The sequence below is a fragment of the Heloderma suspectum genome, chromosome 3, assembly GCF_057233095.1.
Source record: "Heloderma suspectum isolate Gila_16-S chromosome 3, 16-S_ref, whole genome shotgun sequence".
Lineage (NCBI taxonomy): Eukaryota > Metazoa > Chordata > Lepidosauria > Squamata > Helodermatidae > Heloderma > Heloderma suspectum.
This window is the reverse complement of record NC_139460.1, coordinates 82,429,204-82,445,752: the sequence shown is the minus strand read 5'-3', so window position 1 is coordinate 82,445,752 and position 16,549 is coordinate 82,429,204. Positions and strand designations below refer to the sequence as shown.

The 16,549-nt window shown below is 43.1% G+C and overlaps 1 protein-coding gene across 1 annotated transcript in view; it reads left to right on the top strand.

Moving 5' to 3' along the window:
• ADAMTS5 (ADAM metallopeptidase with thrombospondin type 1 motif 5) overlaps positions 1-15,510 on the top strand; it is a 71,792-nt gene extending 56,282 nt beyond the window's left edge. The window contains exons 4-8 of the mRNA XM_084841710.1: positions 7,471-7,754; positions 8,358-8,541; positions 10,229-10,404; positions 11,001-11,176; positions 13,576-15,510. Of these exons, the coding sequence (XP_084697836.1) occupies positions 7,471-7,754; positions 8,358-8,541; positions 10,229-10,404; positions 11,001-11,176; positions 13,576-14,146 (1,391 nt within the window). The 3' untranslated portion in view covers positions 14,147-15,510. The remainder of the gene's footprint in view (positions 1-7,470; positions 7,755-8,357; positions 8,542-10,228; positions 10,405-11,000; positions 11,177-13,575) is intronic.
• The last annotated feature ends 1,039 nt before the right edge of the window (positions 15,511-16,549 follow it).

The window sequence follows — 16,549 nt, the reverse complement described above, 5'->3', positions numbered from 1 at the left end:
GGGGAGAGATCCCCACACCCAGCCCAGAAACCCCTTGGAGCTCCAACCCCCATGACACCTCCTTCACTGAGCAATGCTGCTTTCAGTGGGGCTGGGGGGTGCAGGCAATGGGCAAGCAAAAGAAGGCAGAAGTTGTACCTATTTCCTTTCTCTTCTCATCCTCTCTGGGCACCGTGGTGGGAGAGATTTGGTCCCGCAGTGCTTAGGATGGCCATGTGTCCTACTTTACAGAGGACAGCCCTCTATTGGAAGGCACCCTCCATTGGAAGGACTGCCCAGTCCAAACTTGTGTCCGGACGGGGCTTTTCTGGTGCCATCGCCTTGCCTCATTCATGGAATTCTTCCACCACTTCTTCCATCTCTTCCCTTACTGTGGAAAATTCACTAAGGAAAATAAAGACGGAATGACTTCGCAATGCCTTCTTGGTTGTGAGCTCCAGGAGCCCTCCATCTGGAAGCACCCCAGGTCTGGTTTAAGGTAACGAGTCATAAGAAGGGGGCCTTGAACGGTTAGCACTTGGAGAACAGAGTGAGAACAGGCACACAGGTCACCTCGTCACAATCTTCCCCACTATGGTGAGATTTCTATTTCTATTTAAATTTTAGTAATTATTTAAATGCAACTAAATTAGCTCATGCACATATTATGCGATTCCTCTTCTGTCCTTCTGTTTTGGTGATGTGTAAGTGGCCACCCTAGCAGTGCTACTAGACAGAAAGCTGAAGCAGTGGCTTCTGCTGGCTCTCTCTGTGTGGTACAGGACAGATGAATGGTGAGAGAAGAAGCAGCCACTTCTTGGGCTTAGTTCAGAACCTTTAAATGGCCTCCTATATGGTGTCTATAATATAAGAAAATGTGTTGGCGTGCGCTACAGGCAGCAAAATCCAAGAATTGCTTACTTAGATAATAATATGCCTGAGAGGTCAGCAGCCAGAGGCATCTGCATAAGCTGAATCTTCCACTACCTGTTTCCTGCAGTAGTGCTGTGGGCTGTGATCTTGAGCAGTTCTATTTGCAGTTAATGGAGTGTTTCTCAAGCACGGCCTTCACGATTACTTGCGGCCACCAGCTGTCTTCTGGGCAGCTATGCTCGACACAAGCACCATTAGCATTTCTCAGTCCACACACATAGCAAATGCCAACTTGCAAAGTAGCTGGCTTATTTTTCTGTTTATTGTTAGAATAAACAATGTGGTAAGTAAATATTGAGGGTCACAAGCTGAGCTACCAAAAATACTGTTTTAACCCATTAATCGGAATGTAAAAGCAATAAGGAAGCTTTTTTGTAGTTTCTAAATGTGTTTCTCCAAGACCTGGGACAAGATGTTTTTGGAAAAAAGAACTCAGCTCTCGAATTTAATCCTTACTTGACAGAGGCCCAGTGTTGGGTTTCTGGGCATTTTGCACACCTTATCTGTTACCCAGAGATATGTGCATCACTAGAAAAGTCAAAGAAGGTGGGGGGAGGGATCTCCAAATACTGGATAATAATTTTGAATACATTTCTCAGATTTCTCAAAACTGAATCTGCAATGGAGATCTTGTGGAGTAAAAGCCAGAGCTGTAGCAGCCATATCTGTCTGCTTTCCCCTTTCTTTAGCTTGAACTAGGGTTCCCATGTCTCATGCTTACTTATCCACAACAAGCTGTTTCTGTGAGAATGTGGTCAAATATGCATGTCACATGTATGTATAGGTCCTACATTGTAGGTAGTCTCCCACATATAAGCCCTGTTTGTCATGAACATGTGAAAAATGTTCACAGAGTAGGGCCACACACACAAGCCCAACCCCAATGTCCTTTGTGCCCCCAACTGTAGTCATACATTGGTAACCTCGTGTTTAGATTACTGTGATGTCCTTTATGTGGGGCGACCCTTGTGCTTGGTCCAGAAGCTGCAGCCGGTGCAGAACGCATCAGCCAGGATGCTGAGTGGAGCGTCTGGCTCTGCGCATATTGCACCAGTGTTGAAGCAACTGCACTGGCTACCTGTGAACTACCGAGCCAAGTACAAGGTCTTGCTGTTGGCATATGAAGCCCTGAATAACTTGGAGCCGGGTTACCTGACAGATCACCTTCCCCGATAGAGATCTGTGCAGTTGCCAAGATCACCAGAGGAGCTCTTGCTGGTTGTACTGACCTGCAGATTGCCATCTGGCAATCTGGAAGTGGGCCTTCTCCATGGTGATGCCCAGCTTATGGAATGCCCTCTTCCCTGGGCTTTCCTTGAATGATTGTGCTACTTTGGTTTTTATCACAGTCTTTGATATTTTAGGTCACTTTCATCTGGGAATATAAGCAGACAGTGGCATTTCCAGAACCGTTGCCACAGTTCTGTTGGGCGAGTTCGCACAGCACGACAACCCGCCCTGCGAATAAGCTACGCAGTGTGGGTTATTTTCAGAACAACCCACAGTATGCCTGACAGATGATTGGGCTTACCATGGGTTATTCTCCCACTCAGTCCTCCACCCAGGATCCCAGGATCCTGTGTGGCAGAACCCGTCTTGTCTGCCCATCCTGTCCCTGCTCAGATTGTGATCCTGTTTTCATTCCTCGGCTTAAAACAAAACAAAACAATGACCCCCAACATTTGTGCAAATGGGGTTGTAAATATACATATATAAATATAGATAATTTTTGCAGTCGCAATAATTTGCACAAATACATTCATAGCTTTCTTTTTTGTTGGTCTTTTGAAGTTGCACAAGTGCATACTTACGGCTATCAAATATATATAGCCTGGCCATGTCGATGCCCCTGTATGTTTCAGCTGTGAAAATAAAGAAGTGCAGTATGAAATGTACAAGGAAACTGACAAGACAAGACTGCTAATTTGATAGCTATTGACAGTGACAGGTTGGAAAAAGGGGACAAAATCACCCACGTAGCAAGGTGATCCCCAGGTGTTTAAGTCGTGTTGAACTGACACTTGTGGGTGCCCTGCTGCTATTCCACATTTCCTTGAGTCTCCAGCAAGTCCTTTTAAGAGAGGCTGCCCCTGGTTTTCATGGCTCCCATTTGGAGCAGTTACTGCTGTACTTACTGCTGATGGGAGCTGCAAAAAGGCAGGGGAGCCCAGATCCCTCTTAAAAGGCCTTGCTGGAGACTTGGGGAAGTATTATCTAATAGGCTGCAGTTCCATAGGATTGTGCTCTAAATATGCATCTATTTGTGATTTCAAGAAATATGAATGTCATCTTGTCATTTCAGCTGTGAGCCAGTTAAGGGCATTTTAGACAATTACTTGTATGAGCTTTAATCAATTAATTAATTAATTGGTTAAATATACATGTTTGTATACAAGTAAAAACAATCTCTCAGCAAGCATTATCTTAAGGCCAAACTTAACTGCATAATTCTGGCCTTGAGTGCAGGGTTGGGGTATGGGGTCCCACAAATCACAAAAGGGGAGGGGGGATCTTGTCTTTTGCCCTAGGGAGCAAAATGTCTTGGGCCGGCCCTGGAGAAGAGTCCCAATACTACAGACTAACACCCTAGCCACACAACACTCGGGATAAGGACGTCATAATCTCCCAGGAAAAAGGATCTCCCAGTAGGATATGGCGCAGCCCTTCCTGCTGCCATGTAAATGACAATTTGAGTCATACAGTCCAGTACTGAAAGGTTCTTATGTAGGAGTGGAGCTGTGTGGGAAAGTCACACTCAGTATGCAAGCCTTTTGTATATGCCTTTTGTACCTGGCATGTACAAAAGCTGACTGGATTGGTGGTAACTGAATCTTTCTTCAACCCTGGAAATGGGACAGCATTCTCCACCATACCTGAAGGCAGCAGGCTACCTTAGGGAGTGCAGGGCAGTCTGCATGGCCCATAGATCTCTCCTCGAATACCTTGCTGCCATCTCCCAGAATCTGCCTCCTGAGGCAACTGCCTCACTCTACCTAATGGTAGGGCCAGCCCTGCTCCTCTCACTTTTGCTGTCTGAAATTATTGTTAACAGTGAGACACCTTAACTGTAGATTTCACCTGGCAAAGGTCAGTGCATGATCTCCTCTGGGTTGGACTCAGACCCACAATTTCAGTTTACTATTGGATTGTTCTTTCCCACCAAACATCCCACTGCATGACCTTCCTACCAGCCAACTGCTATGTCTTGCCATGAGCTTCTTTTGCTAGTGTTAGTGCTTACTTGTGCCTGTGTGGCCCCTTTCATTCTTCCTTGCAAATAGTTTGTCTTCCTCATAAAGAGATGTTGTAAGGTATCTCTGGTCTTGCAACAAGGCTCAGCCCTTTCTCCTGGCAGACCTTGATTTCTGCCTCCATGCCTCTTCCTGACCACCACGCAATTGAGTTGGCTTACGAGAGTGGAATGGCAGGCCTTCCTTTGCTGATGGCCCTGGCTTTTTCCCTAGCAAAGGGGTGATGTTGTTAACTCTGTAGGACATTGTTGACTCAGTGGGAATTCAAACCCCTGTCCTGAGGAGAGCCCTGGAGCTTCTGGGCAGAGGTGTCGGGGGTTGTCCTCCTAACCAGTTAGGCCATGGGCAGTCTCTGACAGGGGAAGTTCTGCAGCCCCTTGTGAATTTTGTCTGTGAGGTTGGGTAGGATGACATCATCATGGTGTCATGGCTGTCACTGTGTGTTGAATGGTGCTTTACCTGCATGGCTGATGTGGGGGCATTGTCAGTGTGTCATCTTGTGGTTGGTGGATGACAGGAGAGTTTCTAAGGATGCTGTGGAAGTGGTATTTCTATGCTAGAAATAAAGGCAGATGGGAGTGTTGTGCTATTGACATTTCTGCTAGGACTGCATAGAACAGGGCTGGGGAACCTCAAGTGCGGGGGCCAAATCTGGTCCTCCTGGAGTCCAAATCCAGCCCTCTGGGGTGCCCCAAATGGCCACACCCCTTTCCCTGGCCAACCTCCTTTGTCCCAACCTCCTTTGTCCCAACCACTGGTTGTTTGATGGTTTCCCATCTTCTGTGCAGTTTTTTTCCCCTCATTCTAAAAGCTTGAAATGCCTTTTCTAAGGCTTTGTTACTGGCAGTAAAAGCTTTAAGCTACAATATGCTGGTATTTTGTTGTATTTTTAATATTTTTGGCCCCATCCCCTTTGCCTTCAGTCCCACTCACCAACGGAATGCAACCTCCGAGAGCTTCTTGGAAAATAAATTTGGCCCTTTGGCTGAAAGAGTTTCCCCACCTCTGCCCTAGAATCACAACTGTGTTACAGCAGCATTAGCCATGGCATAGTGGCATCCAAGCAAAGTGGACCACAGGATCTCTGTATAAACATTGCAGCTCTGCTTGTTATACATAAGCTGTTTGGCTACCATACTCTATTTATGTTCCAAAGTACAGCAAGGGAGATGTTGTAGGGGCACTTTTATCTCATAGCAATGTCTAGTCTTGTAGCATGGAGACAGTATTTCATTTTTAAAATGCAGTGAAGTATGCCCTGGGTAGAATTTGGCTCAAGGTTATCAGACAACAGAGAAAGTGAAAACTTAAGTAGAGAAATAAATTATGCTGAAAGGAATGTTGACTAAATTTAATCTTGGGGGGAAAGCAAATAATCGTAGTGGGTGACTACTTTCTTGGGGGAAATGAGCAGTTCATTTAAAAAGGAAGGTTTTGAAATATGAGCCCTTGCTTGCATCCCCATTATTTCTTCTAAGGCACTGAAGTTGGGATATATTTATATTCTGCATGCTTTCATCCATGATCAAATGGAAGTTGGCATTGGTTGCAGAGGAAGATAGGTTGTGGTAATCTATTTTGGCTGAAGAGAAATGAAGCTTCACTGAACCACAGGTACCCACACAAGACCCTTACAAGGTATTTACTCTTATAAGGGCTATAAACAAGACAGATAGCTGTTCATATTGGTTCTAGTCCCCTGTATTGGCATAAGAGCCCGTTACTTGCATGGGGAAAAAATCATGCCCGCTATTTCCAATTTCCATGCTGTGAGTGCCATTGCTTATATAGACAAAACAGCACCACCACCCATGCACAGGAAGGAAGTATAAGTAGGCTCGGGAGAACCCCAAGGTATGGCATCATTGTTTCCATTTATTTCCTATGTGGACGTTCTTCAAACCTATGATAAAATTCCAACCTAGTAGAGTTGCCTATATTTTTTCTGATTAATACACACATGGACAAATAAACACAATGGCATACTCTTGCACATGCTCTTTTTATATGTTGTGTAACTTGTATTTTTACTTTCATTAGGTATTGAGCTCCTGCTTAGGCCATTTTATTGTAGATGTTCCATAAGCATATCAGTTATAGACTAAGGTTTATAATTAGTTCATTCCTTTGATTTTTGTAGTTATTTTGATTTATTATATACGTTCTCTTCTTTTTTGTTGCCTTGATTTTATTAACTGTATTTCAAAATAAAATACAGTTTCATGACCAAAAAAAAGTACAAAAAGATATTTAGAAACAAAATCCTCAGGTGTCCCCCCCCAAAAAAAACCCAGCCTAGTCGGAGGACTGAGTGTGTTCATTGGCCAAAAAATGCTAACTGACTAGGGGGTAGGTGGCAGAGAAATAGGAGTCAGGGATGGAATGGAGTTACTGGAATCCTGAACAGCAGCACTCAACACTGCAAGTGCCACTTGTCCCCTAGAACAGAATTCCCCAATCAACTATATGGTGCTTTGGTGTCTTTCAAGAAAGATGGTGCTATGTCGATGCTTGACATCACAGATATTATGCCTTGTACCTCATTCTTTTCCATTTGTTAAAGACATGAACTGTTTGCACTTGGGTCTTGTGGCTCTCTCTGCTTTTCAGGTGTGCCCAGTGAAGACTTGCCTTCAATATTGCCTTTCCTGTGCTGATCTTGTTTTGTTTTGATTTGAAGGTTTCTCTTCTCTCCCCCCCACCCCCGGCTCTTAAATTATTCTGTTGGCATCAGCTCTATGTCATGCTTTTTCTGGCTTTCCTTAAGAAGGCTTGCCTTTTCAGAAGTGGTGTGCCTCAACATGTTCAAATGGCAGCTTTGTTTATTTTGAAATGTCTCTAGGTCCCACTGATAAATATGGAAGACCCCACTCACAGCATGGCTTTGGGTACAAGGAAACATGTACCAAAAAAAGAGAAAGTTTCATGTCCTACTCTAAGCTGATAGTGCCAGTTGTAAACTGAAATGCAAGTCAGAGCAACTATTATTTGGATAGTGTATGTGAGCGGGGGGGAGGGGGGGATAGTTACCACAGTTGCGATTTATAAATCCATTTTCTCCAGCGGGACTACTCCAAAATGAATGGATCATTAATTACAACCTCAGAGATAAAATATCTTATAAAATCAGAGACTGTATTCTCACAAGCAGGTTATAGTCAAGAGTTTCCAGATGTTATACAAGAACCTGACTGAAAGGTGAATAGACTTGGAACGAAATCTCGATCACTTTATCTAGCTTGGAGGCTGGGAGGTATGGCAAGCATCACAGAGAGGAAGCAAATTATAAACTGGGTTGTCCTTTCAGGTAACTGTTTACTGGATCAACCACGAAAACAGATCTTGGGCCCTGAGGAACTTCCAGGACAAACATATGACGCCATCCGTCAGTGCAAGCTGGCATTTGGGCCTGACTACACGGTGTGTCCTGGGATGGATGTGTGCTCTCGGCTGTGGTGTGCGGTTGTTCGCCAAGGTCAGATGGTGTGCTTGACCAAAAAGCTCCCTGCTGTGGAGGGGACACCATGCGGAAAAGGAAGGATCTGCCTTCAGGGGAAGTGTGTTGATAAAACAAAGAAGAAATATTATTCGGTATGTTGCTGCTTTAACAATATAAACTGAACCATCTAATCACACTGGGGGCTCTTTTAATGGGCATTTAAATGGAATTGTTCCTTGTCAGAAGGAGATGTTGTTTTCTAGTCTTCCCCCTTTTCCTTTTATTAGGAGGCAATTGATACTGGAACTCTCCCTGCTCACGGGTGAATGAAATTTTCTAGAGGTCTCTTAACAGCCACAAAACATATCTTCTGACTGCAGTCTAGCATTCTACAAACAACAAATGGGTAAAAGCATAGAAGCAATATACACACCAGAATAAAATAGATCATCCAAAGACTAATGTATTAGAAGTATTGAGTGTTGTTCTACCTCAGCACATAAGGTTAATACAGATGACCTTTGGGTATTCTCTTCACCTCTTCATTTCCATGATTCACCATTCAGATCATGCATGCAAAATCAACAAATAATCAGCCAATGACACTCCCAAGTTTCAGTAAAGAGAAACAGACACTGAGAAAGGGATGGTTGTAATTAGAAAACTGGGATTCACATGCAGGTGGTGTGAGACTTGAGTTTCTTTTCCGGGTTTGGCTGATAGTCTTTTATAACATGTTCTCTTTTATATTTCAGGCTTCGAACCATGGGAATTGGGGATCCTGGGGGCCATGGGGTCAATGCTCTCGTACATGTGGTGGAGGTGTTCAATTTGCCCATCGTCACTGCAATAACCCAGCACCTAGGAACAACGGTCGGTATTGCACAGGAAAGCGGGCCGTCTATCGCTCCTGCAATGTCCTGCCCTGTCCTGCCAATGGTATGTTTTCCATACATCGAAGGAGATAAAATTTCCAAACACTGCAGTCCTTCTTAAATGCTATACAAATGCCATTTCTTACTCTATGCCAGAGGTGGGCAGCAGCAGATCTGGGTCAACTGGTAGATGTCAATTTGCAGTAGATCAGCAAGGATTTCTGACTCTCAGGGGCTTAACGATGCCGGTGACAAAATGACTCCCTCACCCTGCCCCAAATTACACAGCTGAAATAAAGCAGAGGATACCCAAGAGTGGATTCTTGTGTGGAGGGACTGGAGATCTATTCAGTTCTGGTACTCAAAACAAATTCCTGGACTCAGAATTCTTTCATTCGAAATGTGTGCCTTTTGCACCAGACTCCAGGTGGTGGATCTCGGGGTTCTAGTAAACAACAAAGTAGATCCTGTAAGCCTGAAATCTGCCCACCCCTGCTGTATGCAGTGCAGTGGTCACGTTGTTTATTTATTTAAAACATTTTTGTACCACCCTTCATTCATTTCAAAATTTCAGGGCAGTGTATGATCATCAAACAAGAATACAACAATAAAAATAACTATAATCAATAAAATCAAGTCACAATAAACTAAAATGCCTGGGTAAACAAAAACATGTTTGCCTGGTGCTGAAAGAATTGCAGCGTTGACACCAGGTGGGCCTCTCCAGGGAGGATGTTCCTTAGCTGTGGTTAAGGAATTTTACTAAGTCTGTGGAGGTTCAAATAGCATTGACTATTTCTGGAGTGACTGCCTTTGGTCTATGCAATTGCAAGAGGTTACCTGACCTGGTTGGGCTGAAGAAGAAAAGCCCCCCAAATAAAGCGTTGCCTAGAGAGGTGGTGCAAGAACACAGAACTCAAGAACATAAGAAGAGCCCTGTTGGATCAGATCAAGGGTCCATTGAGTCCAGCATTCTATTCACACAGTGGCCAACCAGTTGTCAACCAGGAAACCCCAAGCAGGACATAAGTGCAACAGCACCCTCCCGCCCATGTTCCCCAGCAACTGGTGTACATAGGAATACTGCCTCTGATATTGGAGATGTTCATAGTCATCAGGACTAGTGGCTACTGGTAGCACCTGCTATGGATTAGACTAAGTGGTAGCTGCTCAGACCACCTGCAAGCCATGTAGAGCCTGCCAAGCTTTTCTCTGGCAACATTGTCCTATCCTCCTTTGTCCTTTCATGCAGAGATGGGCAACCTTTTTGGCTCCAAGGGCTGAATGCAGGGGGTTTGGGGCCGCATGCTGGTGGGCATAGCTGGAGCTGGTGCTGGGCAGGGCATGGGTTGGCAATGGGCCCAGTGTTCTCCTCACCCCACACACACATACACACATAGTCTTCCCCTGCCCCATCCACACACACACACAGCCTTCCCCCCATTCATACACTTCTCACACCAGCGCACACACAACCCACACACCCACTCCTTACATGCTGTCCTCACTATCACAGTTGCACTCCCCCTAGCCTGTTCGGTGGGTTTAAAGTTGCCAGTGGCAGAGCAGCTCACATGTGCTAGAAGGGTGGGTGTGATTTGGTTTAGTTTTGTTCGGCAGGGTATGACCCATAGATTTGCATTGCCTATCTCTTGACAATACATAGAACCCAGATGATGCTGGGTCTTCCAGTGCTGGAAAGAATATCCTTACGATCATGAATATTAATGAATGAATTATCCTTTTCACAGCTAAAGCTTTTCGCCAGGAACAATGTGAAGCAAGAAATGGCTACCAGTCAGATGCGAAAGGTGTCAAAACCTTCGTAGAATGGGTCCCCAAGTATGCAGGAGTGCTCCCAGGAGATGTTTGCAAGCTCACCTGTCGAGCCAAAGGAACTGGCTACTATGTAGTTTTCTCTCAAAAGGTAAAAGTTCCTTCAATAAGCGCTCATCTTTCATATTTGTGTTTTAAAGTCCTTTGTATAGCAAGGAGGTCCAAGGTCTACAAAGAACTTTATATTCAAGTCTTCGTATAACAGAGAGCCACAAGACAAACGGCTGCCTTTATTCCCTTCCCAATGTGCTCTTGTCAGTCTGTTGCTTCTTCTGCCCTCGCCCAGAGGGTGACCCCCAAAGGACCCCCTCTACACCATAATCATCACCAGACTTTGCAGAATATAGTGCTGCCCCCATTTCCATCTTTTTCTGAGCTTTCTTGGTCCTAGCATGTCACTAGCAAGGGAGATGAGGAAGATGAGATGGGCAGTTACCCTTGATAATTGGAGAAATGATCTTAGCCTTCCCCAATGTGTGTCCCCCCAGATGTTTTGGACTGCAACTCCCATCATCCTTGACCATTGGCCATGCTGGCTGGGTTATAGTCCAGAACATCAAAATGTAAAAGATTGGTGCCCACCCACAGTGCTCAGACATCTACCAGAAATGATAACATATATAAGCATGTTCACTAACAAATCACCAATAACTAAGTCTTTAACCAGCAATGACTTCATTAAAACAGGTGATTGATGGAACAGAATGTAGGCCATATAGTAATTCAGTCTGTGTCCGTGGCAAATGTGTGAGAACCGGATGTGATGGCATTATTGGCTCAAAGCTCCAGTATGATAAATGTGGAATCTGTGGTGGAGACAACTCCAGCTGCACAAAAGTTATGGGAACCTTTAATAAAAAGAGGTAAGAAATAAAGTATCTGATCATTCATTACTTTACCAGCAGAATTTATTGCAACAGCGAATGCTATTTAGACAGGGTTCAGAGAAAAGGAATGTTGAAGGGCAAACCTATATGACCAATGTAACCTGAAAATACCTCATCCTCCATTGGCACAGCTTCCTAAGCGGCTATGCATGTACAAGCGCACGTACATAGGGTGCATTGCAAATGTGCAATGGAATTTGCATATAACAGAGGACAGAGCCTGCCACCCCACCCCTATTCATTAAACACATTTAAGAGTCCTCAAACATCTGAGGGCTTTTGTCTTCCACTGAAAGTTTCCTAAAAGCCAACAATATGACCAGTTGAGGTGGTAGTTACCACTGAATAAGTATACCATTTGATTGTGCTGGGGTTGTTAATTGTAAGTAACTTTATCCCTAATAACTGATCAATGATAACTGCTTCATACACTCAACCCAACTGTCACTACTATAACACAAAACACCTGGCTCATGGACTGCATGTGTGTCCCCCCCCCCGAGCCTCTGGAGTGGCCCATGCCACACTGCCAAAATTCATGAGAATTGGTGGTTTGCCACTGAATTTCAGAGGCAAACCACTAGGAAGGCAAAAAAAAAAAAAAAGACAAATTTAGCTTGAGAACTTTGTTCTCAAAGCTCCTTTTTAGTGATGTAGCAGTGGCAGGAGTGAAGTCTGCGGGGGACAGGGTTGGGTGGTAGAAAGTAGCCCTGGACCCCCTGAAGTTGTCTGCTTCTGCTCTGGGTGATTTGTTTTATTATTTTAGGGTTACGTGGACTAAAGAAGTCATGTGAATTGGCTCTGAAGGCCATAGCTCATATATTCACTTCTGCAGGGCAATAGCATGATGATTTTCTTCATATTTTTGAGATCACATGAGCCAGCGGTTATTGGGCACTCACATAGATGGTCTGGTTCTCAAGGTGGAATATCTGTATAGCAGAAGCAGGAGGGAGGCTCACATTACTCCTTTACCACCACTCTTGCAATTTTTTATTGACCCATTAAAATGAAGCAGATTTTTCCAGCATGGACTTGGATTGCCTTGAAATGCAGCAATAGTCTCATAATAATTTGTTATATACTGCATTTGTGTCTGTTTAGTAACTGTTTAAATCTTCTTCCCTTTATTACGAAGCCAACCCAGAGTCTTTAAAGTTTTTTTAGTACTTACTGCAGTGCTAATCAACCTACTAGAGTATTTGAAGCATCCTCTGTATAGTTTTAACGCAAACCACAGTCTCTAGCCGTTTTTTAAATGACTTTTATGGAGTACAACATAAACTGCTCTTTGTGTTTCTCACTGAACACTGTGTGTGTGCACGCGCATGCATGCATGCTCATGTGCCTATTTAAATGCTTCCCAGTTCCTTTCCTTCTGCGTTAAGGTCATCATTGTTTTATCCTGAACAGTCAGAGACAGCTGTATGTCTGATTTATTGCCATTCCTTGGCATTTCAATGGTATTTCCAGGCCCACATCTCAAATATATACAGTGTCACTTATTGGTAGGTTTCTTGTTTTGAAACTGACTCATGTGCAACTGTATTGACACCTAAGAGGAATATTATATTTTCTCCAAGGATATATAAGATGAATAAAATATATAATATTTTAGTTACATATTATCACTAGAGATGGGTGAGCTTTCCAAAGCTCTGCTTGAATGAACTGAGAAATTACCCAAGTTCTTCCCTGTCCCCCTGCCCCATATAAGATCTTGGATAATTTTTCCAGTCCAATCCAAGGGCTTGGAAGCCTCTTTCTACCCTCCCCCATACAATCTAATAGAGCAATTTGCTCCATTAGTCTGCATGGTAGCCACCACCACCACCACCACTCTGATTGTATTAGCCCCCCTCCAAAATTGCTCTGTTAGTGACATGGCCCCAGGGGGGAAATTGAGAGGCTAAAGAGAGCAAAATTGCAAGGATTGTAAAACTCACCTCTCCTTTGAGGTGGGCTTTAATGAGCCACCAAAGTCCATTTCCAAGGTGGGCTGCTTCCATTGGGATTTAAATTAGCTGTTCTTCTACTGGAGATTTTATTTATTTATTTTATTAAATTTATTAATCGCCCATCTGGCTGGTGACCCAGCCACTCTGGGTGATGTACAGAGTATAAACAATTTAAAACAATAAAATTCTACAGGAAAAACATATTTCTAAAAATACCCTAACCCACCCCAAATGCCTGCTTGAACAACCACGTTTTTAAAGCATGGCGGAAGCTCATTAAGATGTGTAGAAGAGCTAAATGCATTCATGGTTTGACCCAGATCATAGCCAAGTAAGTGATATGCTTCCATTGGCTTAAGTGGATTTTGAAAGGACATTCGTTTATTCCTCACTGACATGTACTTCCTTGTGTTTCAGTAAGGGCTACACAGATATCGTGAAAATACCAGAAGGAGCAACACACATCAAAATACGGCAGTTCAAAGCTAAAGACCAGAGTAGGTTCACAGCTTACTTAGCCCTGAAAAAGAAAAATGGTGAGTACCTTGTCAATGGAAAGTACATGATCTCAACCTCAGAAACCATCATTGACCTCAATGGAACTGTCATGAACTACAGCGGCTGGAGTCACAAAGATGATTTCTTGCATGCAATGGGACATACAGGCACAAAGGAGATCCTTATTGTACAGATTCTTGCAACTGACCCAACTAAACCAGTGGATGTCCGTTATAGTTTCTATGTGCCAAAGAAGCAGACCCAAATGACAAACTCTGTCACCAGCAACAGCAGCAGTAACAAACTGACGCCTCCACTCACACAGCCCCAGTGGGTGACTGGGCCATGGCTCTCTTGTTCTCGAACATGTGATACAGGCTGGCACACAAGAACTGTCCAGTGTAAAGATGGGAATGAAAAACTAGCGAAAGGATGCCTTCTGTCTCAAAGACCTTCGGCATTCAAGCAGTGCTCGCTCAAAAAATGTTAACCTGTGGTTGTGGGCTTCTTCAAAAGGAGTCTCCTTAGGTCATAGTCGACATATTGACATAAGATCTACCCAGGCATAGAGAAAAGCCAACATGTCAAGATACTTTCATATCGTCTGAAAATTATGGGCAGAATCTGCCTATTTGGACCAAATGAAGATATGCACTGCTCTGAGTGATAATGAGGTGATCTTAATATGTCAAAGGCACTAAGCATTAGTTGCTACAAGCCCTTTGTATCTGCAATTAAGAAGAGGATAAACCAGTGAATGGGTTATCATGGGATATCTGAAAGTTACAGATTCATCTCCCTTTTCTCACCTACCTCTAACACAGTCTGTCCTTGGACAACTTGTCATACTTACCCATGATACCACAATAGCTTATTTTATACTATTTGTAAATAACTTTGCTTTGGTATGTCACTTTATATCACTTGATCTTTTTGCGAAAGAACAAGATCCTCTCTATATGATGCAAGTGACTGACCAAAGTATGTCGACGGCCATTGCAAACTCCGTCACCTTTTCAAAAATGGCTGTGGATATTTTACTGGAAAATTAAGAGCTTGCTGCTTAAAAAAAGAGAGGGAAAGTTTTAATACATTTTTGACAACAGGAAATGCATTTCCATTCTAGGAATTTCCTGACAACAGAGTCTAATTCTATATTCATGCCTTTCTAATGAGAAATTCTCATACAGACGCACTGCTGCAGCGATAAAAAAAATAGCTGCTAGAATGCTTCTTTAAAACAAAAAAGGGGCATACTTTATTCTGTATTAGCAATTTAGAGAACACCAACAACTATGAAAAGTACTAATGACACGATCCAATGCCATATATGCAGCTCTCTGTGTGGGAGGGAGACCAATGGAGAAAGAGGACAGTGAGAGGGAATTCGACATGCGGGAGCAGCATATACGACACGGTTGGCACTTTTTCATTCAAGTGCCCCATTCCCTCATGGGGAATACGTCAGGGTGGCATGCCAGTGGTAGGCAGGACCAGAGCCAGAAATGGCTGGAGCATCCACCACCCTTTTCTCTCCATTTTTGCCCCCCACTTCTGTCCCCCATCTCTGCCTAGCAGGCTACCATGGGAGGAACAGATCACTCTTGCCAAAGTCCCAACTGATTGCTTGCACATTGGTTTTGAAATTAGACGGAGGCCACAGTTTGCCCACCCCTGATGTATTAAGAAGGTAAGAATTTGGTGAGGCACTGGATCATGCTTTAATTGTCTTCTAACTCAAATATTCTGAAACCTGTTCACATCTTGTTTTTCTGTTTGTTACTCCGTGGCTTCTACTGGAAAGCTGACAACATGTAAAGAATTTGATATCTATTGCAGAAGCTATGGTGATGTAAAAAAAAAAAAAAAAAGAAACCCCCACCCCATAACAAGTGGTTCATTGCATGCAATTAATATTTCATCCAGTACTTCTAATTGTGGGATGCATTTACCACTCAAAAACCCCAATCCGGAGATCTGCACATGCTCAGATATGAACGCAGATAACTTGTGTGCACAAACTTCCCTATTATTTCAATGAAGGATATGGATTGGGTCCTTCCATTAAAGTGAATGGGATATTGTTTCATGTGAACCTCAAAACTTAACATGCCTATAATTAGTGTACGGATCGGGGCACCCATGCACATTTGGGGGAGGGGGGCTGATTAATTTTTAAAAACTATAAGAGATATTTATTTTTGGAGACGTTGCGTATTTTTGTAGATTAAGGCTGAAATCTTATACCCATTTAATTGGGAGTAAGCCCTACTGAACTCAATAGAATTTATTTCTGAGTAGACACATATAGGTTTGAATTGTAAGGCTGCAGTCCTAAACACACTAGGGAATAAGCTTCAGTGAACATAATGGGATTAACTTCTGAGTAAACAGATAGAGGACTGTGCTGTCAGAGCCACAAAGTTAAGCCACATTAAAATGTGGTAGCTGTAGCCAATATTCATAAGAGTGTTTCCGCAGAGGAAAAGATGTTTTTCCCCCAGACCATAAGCAAATGAACTTTCCATTTTAGAAAGGTAACATACATACCTCATCTGAAATCTAGTGAAACTAATTAACTTTGAAATCACATTTATATACTATAGATGAAATATTAAATATGAGTAGATAATACGAATGAAAGTAGGTTGCATCTCTGCTCCCATTGCCTTTCATAAATATTATAAGCACAGGCAATTCTAACTTCTTGAATTTCCATTGGAATTTAATTTTGGATTAAGTAAAAATTATATCCTAAATATCCAAATTTAACTTCCATTAACATTTTGATCTAAAATCTTTGCACATCTGTATTTGCCTCCAGCACCAGTTCTGATGTTGCTCTTGAACAGCGGTCAGAATACATCATTCTAAGCATTTATTTTCTGATGCA